This window comes from Sesamum indicum, linkage group LG11, assembly GCF_000512975.1.
Source record: "Sesamum indicum cultivar Zhongzhi No. 13 linkage group LG11, S_indicum_v1.0, whole genome shotgun sequence".
In the NCBI taxonomy this organism is placed as follows: Eukaryota; Viridiplantae; Streptophyta; class Magnoliopsida; order Lamiales; family Pedaliaceae; genus Sesamum; species Sesamum indicum.
Window position 1 is genome coordinate 10,976,856 of NC_026155.1, and position 15,809 is coordinate 10,992,664.

Consider the following 15,809-nt stretch of genomic DNA (forward strand, 5'->3'; position numbering starts at 1 on the left):
TTCTCGACTCGATAGATGATTTTTTTTTTTTGTGATAAGGGACCTAAATTCCTTGAACTCTTGTCTTTTGATTAATGAAATCCACTAGATTATATATGTGTGTGTGTGTGTGTGATTTAGATAAAGAATGCAAAAAAGTATGGGTAGATTACAACGACTTCTCATGAGGGTTGTTATAATTATGAATACCCCATTATTATTCGAAAAATTACAAATACCCCTCTAATATTTGCTGAAATTATATAATTTTTGGATGGAGGTATGAAATTGTCAATTATGTCATTATCGTTTTTTTAAAATAAAAATTTATAGAAAAATTGGATAGAGTGAATGAAAAAAATTAAAAGAATTATGCACTTAGTCGGTAAATATAAATAAAATTATAAATTTTAGTCTACAAGAGCATTTAGTCAGTTTATCACTGAAAATGGATGAAAACCTAATGAAAACTAACAAAATGAACCAATTGTTAGATGTTAAAATTAGGATGTATTGGTAATTTTTAAAACAATGAGAGAATATTTATAATTTGCCAAACTTTAGAAAAGATTATTATAATTTACTAAATAATATTTATCACGTATTTGTACATATATATATCACCTATCACATGAAACTTGAAAATAGAATTCTCCACAATAAAGTACTAAAATGGAAGTATTTACATATGAAGCATGTTGATTTGATATGTTCAATAATGATGTGCTAGAGAAATAATTATACTGATTTGCGTAGATTCAGAAATGAGTGCAATTTACGTGTGAATGACGTTTTTGTGGAAAGGGTAACGTGCCAACACAATTGAAATTACTTCATATTGACTTAGCAGTAGTGTGTAGTTTGTTGGAAGAAGGCAGCGATGATTTGGAGGGTTGACGAATTGAAATTCCATTTGCCAAAATCGCAACGTACACATTTGAATCGCCCAACGGCTAAGTGGGCTCCGATTCGACCTTTTCCCTTTGTCATCTACCATGCACTATAACGGCCTCAAACTCGCACCGCCATCAGACTATGTATTGGAATTGTAAATGCAGGCAAGACAATAGTGGGTAGAAGCCACTAGCCAGCCCCCAACCCCAACTACTCAACTCCACAACCTTTTTCCAAAACTTAAATGCTATACTTTCCATTACCCAAAAATCATAGGCCCCAAACAAACTTTCCATGTCCAATAAGTAGATCATGATTAAAGTAGCTCCATACCATTCATCATGTCTCTTCTTTTCTCTACTCTTCTCCTTGCTTTTTATTATAAATATAAATTAAACAACCACGAATATATTTATTATTATGATTCAATTTCAGAGTATGTCCCGATATTATAGGTCATTTAAATATTACTTTCTATTTTTTCTTGATGTACTTTTCATATATCGTTCGCCAATAACATTGCTATTTTTTTTAAAGGTATCATATTCTTGCAAAGTACCAAAAAATAATTAATACTTATTTGAGATTAGTTTGATTGAAATTGATTTAATTATATATTAATCATTTAAAAAATAATAATCAATTTTAATCAAATTTAAGGAAAATTTTTATTCAAATTTGATTCAATCGCCATTACATGGTAAATATATTGTGCTTATAATGTGATTGATGTATAATTTAAAAAAATAATCAATTACAAAATAAATGTATAGGACTCAATTTGTGATGGAACTTTATTTAAAAATTTCACAAAAGATGTTTGTGCCAAAAAGTACAAAAGGCGTATGCCAAAGTAGCACCACATGAAAAAATCCAAGTACAGATAAAAAGGGCAGCCCTTCTCACATCCACTCACCACTTTCCCATTCCCAAATTCCAATGCCTTCCCTTTCTCTTCTCCTCCTATTCTCTTTAATTCCTCTTTTCTACCTTTCTTCGGCCTACACTACCACCTTATCCCTCTCACCTGCCGCCTTCGCACCGCCGCTTTCCAATCCATGGCAGAGGCTCAACCACTTCGCCACCGCATCAACCACCAGAGCCCACCTTCTCAAACACCCCAAGACCAACATTTCCGACACCAAAGTGCCGCTCTTTCCCCGTGGCTACGGCGGCTATTCCATCTCTCTCAGCTTGGGAACGCCGCCGCAGACCTTATCGTTTGTCATGGACACTGGTAGCAGCCTTGTCTGGTTCCCATGCACACAACGGTACACCTGCAGTTCCTGCAATTTCGTAAGCGTGAACCCGTCAAATATCTCCACTTTTATACCCAGATCATCATCTTCTTCCAGGATTGTCGGGTGCAAAAACCCGAAATGCAGATGGGTTTTCCCCGGTGTACAGTGCAAGGACTGTGGGGGAAATTCAACTACCTGCACTGAATTTTGTCCGCCGTACATAATTCAATATGGGTCCGGGTCAACTACTGGGTTACTACTATCTGAAACTCTAATCTTCCCTGAAAAATCAGTGAACAATTTCGTCGTTGGTTGCTCCATTTTCTCTTCCAGGCAGCCCTCTGGCATTGCCGGATTCGGGCGTGGCCCGGAGTCATTGCCGGCTCAGATGGGGCTCAAGAGATTCTCCTATTGTCTGGTCTCCCACCGGTTCGACGACACGCCGGTAAGCAGTGATCTAATTCTGGTCAGCGGCGGCGGCGCCGGCAAAGGCAGCGCAACCAACTATACTCCTTTCCGGAAAAACCCAACTTCCTCCAATCCCGCCTATCAAGATTATTACTACGTGACGCTACGGAAAATCACGGTGGGCGGGGTCAATGTGAGGGCCCCGTACAAATTCCTGGTGGCTGATTCCGACGGAAACGGAGGGACGATAGTGGATTCCGGCACCACCTTCACCTTCATGGAGAACCCGGTGTTCGAATTAGTGGCGCAACAATTCGAGAAGCAAGTCGGGAAAAATTACAGCAGAGCCACTGAAGTCGAAAACCAATCGGGCCTGCGGCCGTGTTTCAACATTTCAGGGGAAAACTCATTAACTTTACCCCAATTAAGCTTCCATTTCAAAGGCGGCGCAGAAATGGTTTTACCATTGGGGGATTACTTCTCGTTCTTGGATGATTCAGTAATTTGCATGACTATAGTGACGAACAGCGCAGCCGAAGGCGGAGTCGGGCCGGGCCCTGCAATAATTTTGGGTAATTATCAGCAGCAGAATTTCTACTTGGAGTATGATCTAGAAAACGAGAGACTTGGATTCCAGAAACAACTGTGCAAATGAGGTTAAATGATTTTAACCCCTCCTTTTTCTTTTTAGTAATAATAATGAAATTCGGTCCGAACGTGGACAAAAATCTTGAAAAATAAATATTAAAAATGGAAAATAGAGTCGTGGAGACAGCAGCAGGAAAACGACAAGTGATGACCGAGGAGCTGGTGGTGTTATTAATTTGTAGTTTAGGTAAGAATTATTAATGTTATGAGTTGTGACTTTAACAACCTAAGTATTTTCATTCATGATGATGATGATGTAGTAGTTGTTCTTGTTGTAATGTGTATCTTCCTTTTCCTGATTAGTATTTCTTACAATGAATAATTATTACCCCGTTTCTTTATTTGCAGATTAATTAGATAATAAAAGAATGTAATGATTCATTTGTTGAATCTAAGTACCCTGTGTTTTCTGATGCACAACTCCTCCTTTTGTTTGCAAGAAAGACAACAATGCTATTGTCTCATCGCATCTTGCCCCGACTATTGCAATTCTTCTTCCAATTTTGATACGCTCATCTAAACCACAAAAATCGTCATCATCAACCACTGATTGATCACAAAAGAATCGTCTATAAAATTTTCACAAGAGACAAGATAATTCAACAATTATAATAAAATATATAATTAAAACTATATTTTATCATCACTAATGATATATAGCAGAAAACTGAGAACTCCTAACACTGCTTTACTTAAACTGACTAATATTTTATTTTTTATTGCAATGTCAACGCATAATTTTCTCCCAAAAAAAAAAAAAGACTTTAATTTAAAAAAGTAAAGTGGTGAGTGATTTTCTTAATTAATTTGAGCATATGTTCTCCAGAGAAGCATAGGCGTGATGTGACAGGGTAACATGCAGATGGGGAGCTTCGAGGAAGATTACTAGAGAGAGAGAGGGCGACAGAAAGCCTGTGGTGTTGTAAATAAATGGTGAGAAACCTCACACACAGTGATGCGCAAGATAGGGAGGGAGTACTCATGTGACGGAATTTGACCAGTGAAAACAAAGGACAAATGGGCAATGCACATGCTCATGCTCATGCTCTTGCTCTTACTCTATCATTTACGGTTATAGTACTCATCTTCAATTTCTTGTTTAAAAAATTACATTTAATTAAATTGGACCAAGTACACGCCCACTGTAATTGTGCTTGTAACATGATTGGTATTTTTTCTTCAATTTTGCAGTCATCACGTTATATTTGCCATGTAATTCATTTTATATAACTGATTTAAATTAGAATTTTGAAATACTCCTACTAATTTTTGTATGAATAATTTCATGCATAGATTTATATATATTTAGTAATAGTAAGCTATAATGTACGATCACTTCAAAAAATCATTCGGTGCTATGTCAGACATAAATACTATTTGGACATCCTTGGACATGGTATTCACTATGTTCACAAAAATAAAGTAAAAAAGGCATTGTGTCAGGCAAGCTTTTTTGTGTGTTTGACATGTTTAGAATGTTTATGAATACTTTTGAGTTTTGAGGCCATGTATTCAGATATACAACATTATTATTTTATGTTTTATTTTGATATTTTTCATATTTCATATTTTAAGTTTACGAGAAATTAGAAAATATGTAAAGAAAAGTTATAATATATATAGAAGTGTTAATACTGTGTCGTGTTCTAATTTTTTAAAAAAATTTATATACTTTGATTGTGTTGTATCATGTCCGTATCCATATATTATGTACTAGTGCGCACAATTTTATTTAATTAGAGTCATATTTATTGTCGAATTAAATTATGTGTGCTTTAAATACTACCTATGTATTATTATCATATATAACTAAAGAGGGCTATTTTAGTGTTTTTGATATGTTAAGTAATGTTTTGTTATTTGTAGCATGTCACATAGTTTTCTTTTCCCTAATTTTCTCTCTTTTGGTTTCCAAATTCAAGTTTTTATATTATTTAAATATCTTTCATCTTTATGTTTCTGACATTCTTTATCACTAACATCCATTTCTTTTCTGTCCAACAATTTTAACTTAATTATCCAATTTTCAATTTAGTTTCTAAAAAATATTTAAATACAAAGTGTAATGTATAGATAAAAGAAGCTACCGTCACGGGCAGCGGAGTTAATTAGTGGCGTATGATGATATATAAATATATGTATATATATATATATATTATTGCCAGAAGAGGATGAACCCTGGTCGGTGCGTAAACCACCTCCATTTCTTGATTTCTTCAACTTCCGGCAATATATTCTGGGACTGAATCTTTTCGTCTTTTTAATGGGCTTCTTTGCAAATTTTGTTTTTTATTTCAAGATTCTTGCATGTACATGCTTTTTTTTTTTTTTATCTCTCTTTTTCTTTTTTTTTTAAAGAAAAATTCGAATAATTAAATTTTTAAAAAGAAGAGTGACATCGGTTCAATCAATCAATTAATAATTTTCTCTCTTTTTCCCCCTTCTTGGAAAGATCATGCATGCCCTCAATTGGATTAATTAATCTTTTCAAAATGGCAAAATCCCATAAACTTTTAAAAAGAAGCTCATTATCTCCGATTTATTTGTCAAATACAAAGAGTTGCGATACCTTATTTTTGTTAACGGGGCTTAAGAAAAGTCTTGCGTCTTGATGTCTTTTTTTGAAAAATTCTTATTTGAACTAGCTTTGGTCGAATCAAATTCATAGATCAAGTATTTATACTCGATATGTGATTGATCAATTTATTTGAATTGTACATCCATTACATAATAACTCTATTACACTTGTCGTATAATTTTTATTTAGATTCGATGAAATCCAATCGAAATTAGAATTTTTTAAGGTTGTTGCATTCAACCCCACAACTTTTTCCTCCCAATTTATAAAGAGTGGGTGAGCGGCGAGAGGGTGGCAGGGCTTCCGGGTTCCCCAACCGGCCCAACTATAAAATGGACCCAATTCTGCTACGGGAGGTTTGCAGAATCAGGCTCAAAGGTTCCACCCAAAACTAGCCCAGTATAAAATGGACTGAGTTCTTACGCGTATGTAAGTACGTACGTGATCCAGCAGCTCAATGGGTCCGACCCATTTTAGTCAGCATAATCCCTAGTTTCCAGGAAAAGAAAAGAGAGAAATTAAGGAAGGAAAATGGGAGACAGAGAGAACATTCCCTGAAGTAGAGATGATTTTAGGGCAAAAGTGGGAGAATTTTGATATGTATGTAATGCAATGATGATGAGTAAGAGAAATGAGATGCATGTGAATGTGCACCCACAATAAGAAACCATAAATAAATAAATCACAACTTTTGAGTTAAGTGTGTGTGTGGTACGTAATTCCATCACCTTTGCATTAACAAGCAGCCTGTCCACGTCCTCTCAAAATTACACCAACTTTATCTTTTCTCCAAACTCATCCATCGTCTCTTCCTTATAATATTCTACATTATTTATTTATTGTGTTGAACAACAAATTTAAATTTTTGTATATACATATTATATGATTCGACAATGAACACGTCATTTTTGCTTAATTCTTCATCAATTATTTTTAAAAAATATATATTATCAATTCAAACACTATTTTTATTTTTTATTTTTTTAAAGAAAAATATGGGTGTTGAATTTTGATTAGTGATGAGATGTGTAAACGCGTAGGGGGCGGGGGCGGGAGCAGAGATACGTATTTGAAGCTCAAAAAGCATAAAATGGGGTGTCCTTTTTGAGTACATATATATGCTACACATCACTTTAATTGCTTGCTGCTTTTGCTTTACTTTATTAAGGATAAAGATAACAAAAATTAATTAGTGGGGATTATACTCTTACACATACACCTAAACCCCTTTTACATATTCCTAAAATACTTTATTTTCCAAAACTACACTCACATATATGTATTTATAACAATTTTGTTTTATTAAAAAAAATCACCTCCTAATGGATCACTCGGCTCGTAACATCAAAATAGGACGTTTGAGTCTGAATTTTTGGCTGAGCTCAGCTCGTTGGCATTCCTATATGAATGTTTTTTTAATATAAAAGGATATTTTTCATTCATCTGACTTACAGAATAAGGAGAGTGACCGATCAGTAGAATAACATTTGTCATATTACTAATTGAACTTGAAATGATAAGGAAATTAAGAAGACGAAAATACAGTAACAAACAGAGGGGGGGAAAATTAATTCCTGAGTGTTACTAAAATGCAGATCCAATTAGTGATGGGAATCATCGAGACCGCTTGATTTAAAAAAATAAAAAAATAAAAAATCCTGATTTCCCCAAAAGAAAGAACACATAACCAAACAGCTACATACGTGTACAGATAGATATATATACAGGGTGGGTTCTTGAACAGTTACCCTATTGGAACAAGGTTTACCGTTATGGGACGAGAAAGGTATGGGTATAATAGTTTAAGGTATATGTAATAAAGAAGTAAATATTTATTCCTTTCTTTTTGTTCAAACACTGCTTTTTCTAGTCTTGTGTACAAAACTTTGCCTTCAAATTATTTGGTATGTCTTTTTAGGTCTTCTAAGCTTTTTGACTCAGACTCACCAATACCCTCTTTCAACCAACATACACCTATTTATTTACTTACAAAATATCAAAGCTGGATTTTTTATTTTTGGGATTCCAACCAACAAAAATACACATGTATATACATATATTTATAATTTCTCTCAAAGTATTCTCCGATTCTAAATACTATCTTAATTTTATACATGCATGCGAACGATATATCTTGAAGAAAGCTAAATTTTTAAAGATTATATATATGTGTAGAACATAAAAATTATTGTAATTTCAAGATAGAATAATTAGGTAAGAATTTATATATATCGGATACAAACAGTTGAAGACACGATAGAAAAGATGAATTAGGTTATAATCATGAACAGTTAATTATTTTCTCTGCGTAAAGGAACTAAATGTCTGTTCATAATAAAAGTACATAATAATAAGTTATTAATTAATTATTCTCTGGAATTTAATATTTTACAGTATTATTGATAATTGTGTTATGTATGAAGTTTTAAATTTTACGAATTAATTTTAAAAATAGTTCAGTTTAATATCATGGGGGATGCGGTAAAATGAAAATAAATTATTTTATTTTCTAGAGAGAGAGAGAGAGAGAATGTTGGGGCGAAGTTCATAATCCCCATGCAAGGCATAAAGTAATTGAAGGAAGCATATGTACACATATGTATAAATGGATGTTACATGCATAGAAAGAAAGCTAACATCTTTAACTACATGGAGAGGCTCTTTATTCCTTTGGGTTTGAGTTTTCGAAGAAAATCGTACACAGTTCCCGATTCCTTCAAACAGACAGCCCCCACTCCTTCCTCACCTTTTCAGCTCCTCGTATTCCGTGAACCTCCACCCTTCTCCCTCCCTCTTCCCCCCCTTATTTCTTCTCCAACTCATCCATTATTATTTCTAATTATTTTATATATAAATCCACTTATGAACTTATATATATATATATATATATATGCACACACGCGTCTCTCTCTGAAATAATTCATGATAACAGGATTTAGTTTGGTGTGTGCTGGAGATGCAGTGATGGTATAATTTAGGTCTCTTTTGCTCCAATTGAGGTTATTAATTAATGAGTAAACTATGTATATATATATATATATTAAATGACCACTTGGGACTTTAGAAAAAAAAAATATAAAAGAAGAATACTACTACATGATATGCTTTTACATAGAAAGAGGTAGATGTGATTCATATCTGGGCTGCAGCTTCATACTTCTATGCCTTTGCCCAATAATTAATTAAATTAATCAATATGAATTGCATGAAAGGTAGAGTCCCACTACCACCACCACTACCACTATCACTACCACTACCACCACATCCCATATATCTTTGAATCAAATTATTATGGGCTAATTCTCGTAAATTAGGATCGATTCATTTAATTTTATATTTTCTGAAATTATATATTTAGCTTTACGTTTCCCTTCAAAGAATTGCACTAATATGCACATCACGTGTCTGTGTCATTAGTTTTTTTTTTTTTTTTTTGTGAAAAACTTCATTTATATTTAAAATTCTTAATTTTGGAATTAAATTTGTAATCTCAAAAGATTTGGGATTAAATGTGTCAACTCCATGATCAATAGGGCTAAAAGTGTAATGTTGCCAATTATTATGGATATTGGTATGAAAGAGAGTAAAGCTGATTTGCCTGTCTTTGGTACTGCTGCAGATTGCAATTCCTCCTCCTCATTGTCAGCACATGCATTCCACTTTCCACTGCAAATTCGACTTTGGACCCCAAATTTTACCTCATCTACAAGAAAAGAACCCCTCCCACACATACACACACTCATCTCCCTTATATTTCATTCATCTCTTCCATCACATCCTCATACGAGTTGCTGATCTTTGATTAATACAATTACTTCATTCAACAAAGGGTTTTGTTCTTTTGTTTCTGATTGTTATTATTACATGTTTTCTGATTACTGTTTTTGCGTTTGTGTCATTGTTTCCTCTGTTCCTCGCAATAGAGTCATGAAACGAACATCTCCCCGAGATTTTCCTTAGCCTTTTTACCCTTTTCAGCCTCCTTTTCGTTACTGTTTTGGCTGAGAATAATCAGTACAAGAAAAGAAAAGATTAAGAGTAGGAAATGAGAGCAGGAGGAAATTGTGCAGTGCAGCAAGCTCTCACTGCTGATGCCGCGGCAGTGGTTAAACAGGCGGGGGGGGGCGGCCCGGCGCGCGGTGGCGCTGGCCAAGCGCCGGGGCCATGCACAGGTGACGCCTCTTCACGTAGCCAGCACCATGCTGGCGGCTTCCTCCGGTTTGCTTCGGGTCGCCTGCCTGCAGTCACACTCCCACCCTCTCCAGTGCAAGGCCCTTGAGCTTTGCTTCAACGTGGCGCTTAACCGGCTCCCGGCTTCCTCGTCCAGCCCCATTTTAGGCCATCATTCCCAGATTCCATCCATCTCGAACGCGCTTGTGGCGGCCTTCAAGCGCGCTCAAGCCCACCAACGGCGCGGCTCTATTGAAAATCAGCAGCAGCCGCTCTTGGCTGTGAAAATCGAGCTCGAGCAGCTGATAATTTCTATTTTGGACGATCCTAGTGTGAGTAGAGTAATGAGGGAAGCTGGTTTTTCAAGTACTCAAGTGAAAAGCAATGTGGAGAAAGCTGTTTCTTTGGAGTTATGCTCTCAGAGTTCTCCTGATCTTTCTCCTCCTGAGAATAAGTCCAAAGAAAACAGGCTTCTGTCTCTGCAGCCCTCCTCTCCTCCACCCACCCAAAACGAAAGAAAAACAACCAAGCCTTCTACATCAGAAAAACCAGTCAAAAACGATGATGTCGGAATCATAATACGAAGTCTATTGATGAGCAGAAAAAGAAAGAGTCTTGTGATAGTAGGTGAGTGCATTTCTAACATTGAGACTAGAGTTAAAGAGTTGATGGATAGGGTCGACAAAGGAGGGGTTCCTGAAGAGTTGAGAGAAGTAAAATTCATAAGTATCCCACCACTTTATTCTTTCTGCAATCTCCAAAGGGAATTAGTTGAACAGAAGATGGGAGAACTAACCTGTCTTGTAAAGAGTCTTGTGGGAAAAGGGGTTGTTTTGTACTTAGGAGACCTGAACTGGATCAGTGAATATAGGGTTAACTTAGAACAAGAGAGAAGCTACTACTGTTCTGTGGAGCACATGATAATGGAGCTCGGCAGATTAGTTTGTGGGATTGGAGAGGTTGGAAGGTTTTGGCTCATGGGAATTGCTACTTTCCAGACTTACATGAGGTGCAGAACTGGCTACCATTCACTTGAAACCGTCTGGGGTTTGCATCCTGTTACCATTCCTGCCGATAGTTTGAGCTTGAGCCTTATTTCTCAAAGGTATATATGCATGTTTTATGTTTAACTAGTTCTCGATTTTTGTGTTTCTGTGCAGATTACTGCTTAATTCAGATTAAGTGTATATTAATTTCAATGTGTTTGCTTGTTTTTGTTCAATCTGTGAACACAGTGAAGGTAGACATAGAAGAGAGGAAGATGGATCCTGTCAGCTACTGCTTACAAATGGAGAGGTAAAGCTCACTTGCTGCGCAGATTGTTCATCAAATTTCGACGACGAAGCTCGAAACTTACGAACAAATGGTTGCAACACTAATGAGCCCACATTGTCAAGCCAGCTGCCTCCTTGGCTTAAGGATGAAAGCAGAAGACTTTGTAATCATGATCAGGTCATTATTTTATCTAACTTATGATCCTGGCTTTTATTTTCTGGAGATTCTTACTTTTTTTTCTCTTTATCAGTGTTATCTTTTCCCCTTTCGCTTGACAGTTGTGATGGGTTCAAAAAATTAACAGTGCCGTTTTATGATGCTTTTGAATTCCAGAACAGTGACGCAATCAGACAACTCTGCAAGAAATGGAATTCATACTGTTATTCAGCACACAGACAAGTTAGACCAGTACTGGAAAGAACCCTAACATTCTCTTCTGCATCACCTAATTCTTCATCTACTTCTTGCTTTTCATTTGACCAACAGAACCCTAATATACGTCAATTCCATTTCCCGTTGTCCGGATCGGCATTGAAAGAAAACCAGGGTTGGCGGGCCTCCAACTTTATACGCACACAGGAGAATGGAGACTTAAAACTCGCCTCGTTTTCGTCTAACCCGAATTCTCCTTCCTCAAGCGACATCATGGACACGGGAACTCACACACAAAAGTTGAAAGAATTCAACGCTCAAAACCTCAACACCCTATGCAATGCATTAGAGAGAAAGGTTCCATGGCAGAGAGAAATCATCCCTGAAATTGCTGGCACGATTCTTCAATCCAGGTCCGGAATGTTAAGACGAAAAGACAACCTAAGAGGGAATGGTTACACGGATGTCAAGGAAGAAACGTGGCTGTTCTTTCTTGGCCCTGACGCACGAGCCAAAGAGAAGATCTCAAGAGAATTGGCTAAAGTCGTGTTTGGCTCCTATTCCAACTTGGTAGCAATCGGGATAAGCAGCTTCGTACCATCCACAAGGTCGGATAATTCGTCGGAGGATTGCCGGAACAAAAGAGGGAGAGATGAAGAGAGCTGCAGCAGCTACATCGAGAGATTGGCCCAAGAAGTGTCGGCCAATCCGCACCGTGTGTTCTTGGTGGAAGATTTGGAGCAAGCGGATTACCGGTCGCAAATGGGCGTGAAAAGGGCAATTGAGAGAGGAAGAATAAGATGTGGAAATGGTGATCAAGAAGTTAGTTTTTGTGACGCCATTGTTGTTTTGAGCTGTGAGAGATTTAGGTCCTGCAGGTCCAGGGCCAGTTCTCCTACATCTAAGCAGAAAACGGGAGATGATCAAGAAGAGACGGGGCATTGTGTTCCGTTGGATTTGAATATTTGCTTCGATGATGACGATGTTGAGAAACAGTCCGACGTTGATGAGTTAGGGATTCTTGAAAATGTTGATAGGTGTGTAGTCTTCAAAATTCAGGACTCGTAGAGTTGTAATTATCTTTCTTCTTGTAGAAAACAAAACTAGAACATTCTTTTAATTTCTCCACTTTTCTCCTTGTGTTTTTTAGTACAAATGAAATCATGTCATGGAAACTCAAATAGATTGTGTATAAACAGTTCAATCAGAATGATGTCATTTAATCGCGGATGTCATATTTATATGAACACATAATTCAAGCAAGCAATGTGTATTTGAAATATGAAAATGTGCTTTCATACCTAAATAAGCAATTAGTCCCACACAGAACTAGTTTTGTAGCTTTTCTGAATATTAATTTGTAGAGACAAAGTAAATATTGCCTAAATATTTGAAATCGCACACACACACACACAAAGAAAACTCATTTTACGATCGTGGATATCGAGGATGTCTGAATTTAAGTGGCCTTTTACGAAAAATTTTAGTTTGGACTCCACTCAGCCGAACTTGAAACATGACAAATGCAACAGATTTGATGTGTGATTGGTGTACAATTTAGAGAAAGTGGCAAGTGTGATACACTTACTCTATAATTGATTCGATTCGACCAAATCTGATTCGGGCAAAAATTTTCCTCCTTTACGCTTTCAAAAGCCGTGAGCATGACAAAAATAAAAAGAGCTAACATATATATAGGTAAAGAGAAAAAGCAAAAATTAAAGCTAAAAATAACTTGATTTAACTCTTTTAGTTTTTACGAGGTCAGAAAGAAAAGAATTCAAGTCTTCCCATTCCCAACAATTTAAGTTTCAACATCAACTCTGTTCTTTCGTTTAGTAAAAAAGTAAAAGTAAATACATTGAAGAAAAAAAAAAGGTCCATTTTTTTAAAAGTGAAACAGTAAAAAGAAAAAAAGAAATTGAGAGCGTTTTTTTGTTAAACAAATGAAGTTGTATAATTTGCATGCAAACCCACTGGAAAAGACATAATTATATATACAACTAAACCCGTATTATTTAAGAATTTAATTAATTAGATTGGCACATACATTAAATGCCTTTTTGGAAAATTGATTATTCTCATTTATAATCATTGCAATTATTCTGTCTGGAGAATCTAACAGCTCAATCCAGTGAGAAACATTCTACGACAGACTATCTATATAGTCTCATAAAAGATATATGTTAACATATATATGTACCATACAAACATTACAAATCATAAATTTTATTTTTTCAAGGACTAAAATGGCAAACATCTATAAATATAAAAATGAAGATTGCAATAAAGCTTCTATAGATGCATATGTGCATGAATTTGCTATTGAACTTAATTCATCAATTGGTCAATCTTTTTTGTTATTTTGAGGAGTGTTTGCAATAGCTTTTGCTTTCGGGCTAGAGAAAAAATCATAAATAATGTTGTAAATTAAACAATAGTAAATCTTGAAAATATTTGAATACAAATTCGAAAAGTGAGAAAGGTGAAATTGGAGCGTTTGATTTATAAAACGACTTAATAATTATAATTTTATCAATAAGTTGTAAAAATTGGTAGCGACGATGCTTATAATTTTTAGTTTAAATCAACTTAATCTAAACGGTTCAAAAGTAGAAGTTGTAAATTAAAATCACTATTTTCAACTTATTATTAGCAAAAAATGATGAACACTTATCATAAACAATTGAAAACACTCTCTTAATTATAGGTTTTAAAAAATAAAAAAGTTTTGGATAATTTCAACTGTCCATCTATATTGAACCCACATAGATTTTATCAGATAAAAAACTTTGATTGTTCCAAAAATCAGGCAGATTAATTATAAGAATCTCCTGAGAATAATCCTCTTTTCTTATCAATGTGCTCAATATATAAAATTGTCGGATTATTGCGTATATCGTTTAATTGGTCAGTAACCAATGAAATCGTTGAGGAATAATGTCCGAATTATGCCCTCGAGATATACATATATATATATATATATTTATACTTAGCATAATTATTTAGGAGAATAAATGTCGGAGACCCCTACAAAAGATAGATTAAGATATGAATGGGAAATAATTTGGTTAAGAATTTTTTGAAATCGAGTTCGGATTTTATCGAATTTAAATCAATTATATAATAAGTGTAATATATTTAGGTCCCATTTGATTTGTGTGATTAGGCATAGTAAAATTATTTATCATGACTAATCACACGTTTTGTTAGTATTATTAGAGTCCGATATTAATACTGAATTCAGTCTTATTAATCCGTATGTATAATATTTTGAATCAAGCCTATTTAACTGGTATAAGTAATCCTACCCTTTTCTTCCATCTTTCTCCGATCAAAATCCAATGAATTCTGTATTCTTTTGAAGAGATTCTTTTGCTATTAACAGATGATTGAAACAGCGAGGAAGATAGTATTATTAACAGACGCTTATTTCTCCCATCTTTCTCCGATATTAATAATCATTCAATTTTTCATCCCATCTAATCCTATCACGCCTAATCTTATCACACGAACCAAATGAGTCCTTATTGTGTAATTGATGTATAATTCAAAAATATTAATCAATCACATGATAAATATATCATACTTACTCCATAATTAATTGGATTCCATCAAAATTAATTTAAATAAAAAAATTTCGATATGAGTGATCCATAACGTAACGGTTGCGCAAAGGAGGACCAACTTTTTCTTCTTTGGAAGATCTTCAAAAATAATAATAATAATTAAAGAAAAAGGGAAATAAAAAGCAAAATCTTCCCTAACAAAAGAAAGCACTACTTTTCATGGTATGTGAATGTGTTTTGCAAAAGAATCATTTTCCCTCCCTTTGATTTTTTCGTAACCCAACCAGCCGTGTTTAGCTCACCAAATTATCTACTTTATGAGTTTAAAATTCACCAATTTATAAATATTACTCTATTTTAATAATAATTATTTTATCTCTTGTAATCGTAATTATTTGTTAGTAATATGTATTTAATTTTAATATCAACATATATATTGATTATTAATAATTGAAATTTGTATTGTAATTACAATCGATTCACTAAAAAAAATAAAATTTTCGTAAACCAACTATAAAGTCGAAGAACAAGAATCCCAATAAAAAATTCATTATTAATTTTTTTTTAGAAAAAGGAAAATACATATTTAGGGGGAAAACATAAATAGATAAAGAATTAAGAATCTATCTTTAAACCTTGGAAAAAGAGGATGTTACTTTAGAATCGTCAAAAGAC

General features: G+C 34.6%; 2 protein-coding genes across 2 annotated transcripts; both read left to right on the forward strand.

Moving 5' to 3' along the window:
• LOC105173979 (probable aspartyl protease At4g16563) lies at nucleotides 1,738-3,511 on the forward strand. The gene has a single exon (XM_011095923.2). It carries the CDS (start codon nucleotides 1,813-1,815, stop codon nucleotides 3,175-3,177), a length of 1,365 nt encoding a protein of 454 aa, XP_011094225.1. The 5' UTR covers nucleotides 1,738-1,812; the 3' UTR covers nucleotides 3,178-3,511.
• Nucleotides 9,225-12,651, forward strand: LOC105173980 (protein SMAX1-LIKE 3-like). The gene is given in 4 exon segments (XM_011095924.2): nucleotides 9,225-9,871; nucleotides 9,873-11,023; nucleotides 11,154-11,370; nucleotides 11,527-12,651. Coding segments are annotated over 4 exon segments (2,553 nt in total). The 5' UTR covers nucleotides 9,225-9,793; the 3' UTR covers nucleotides 12,634-12,651.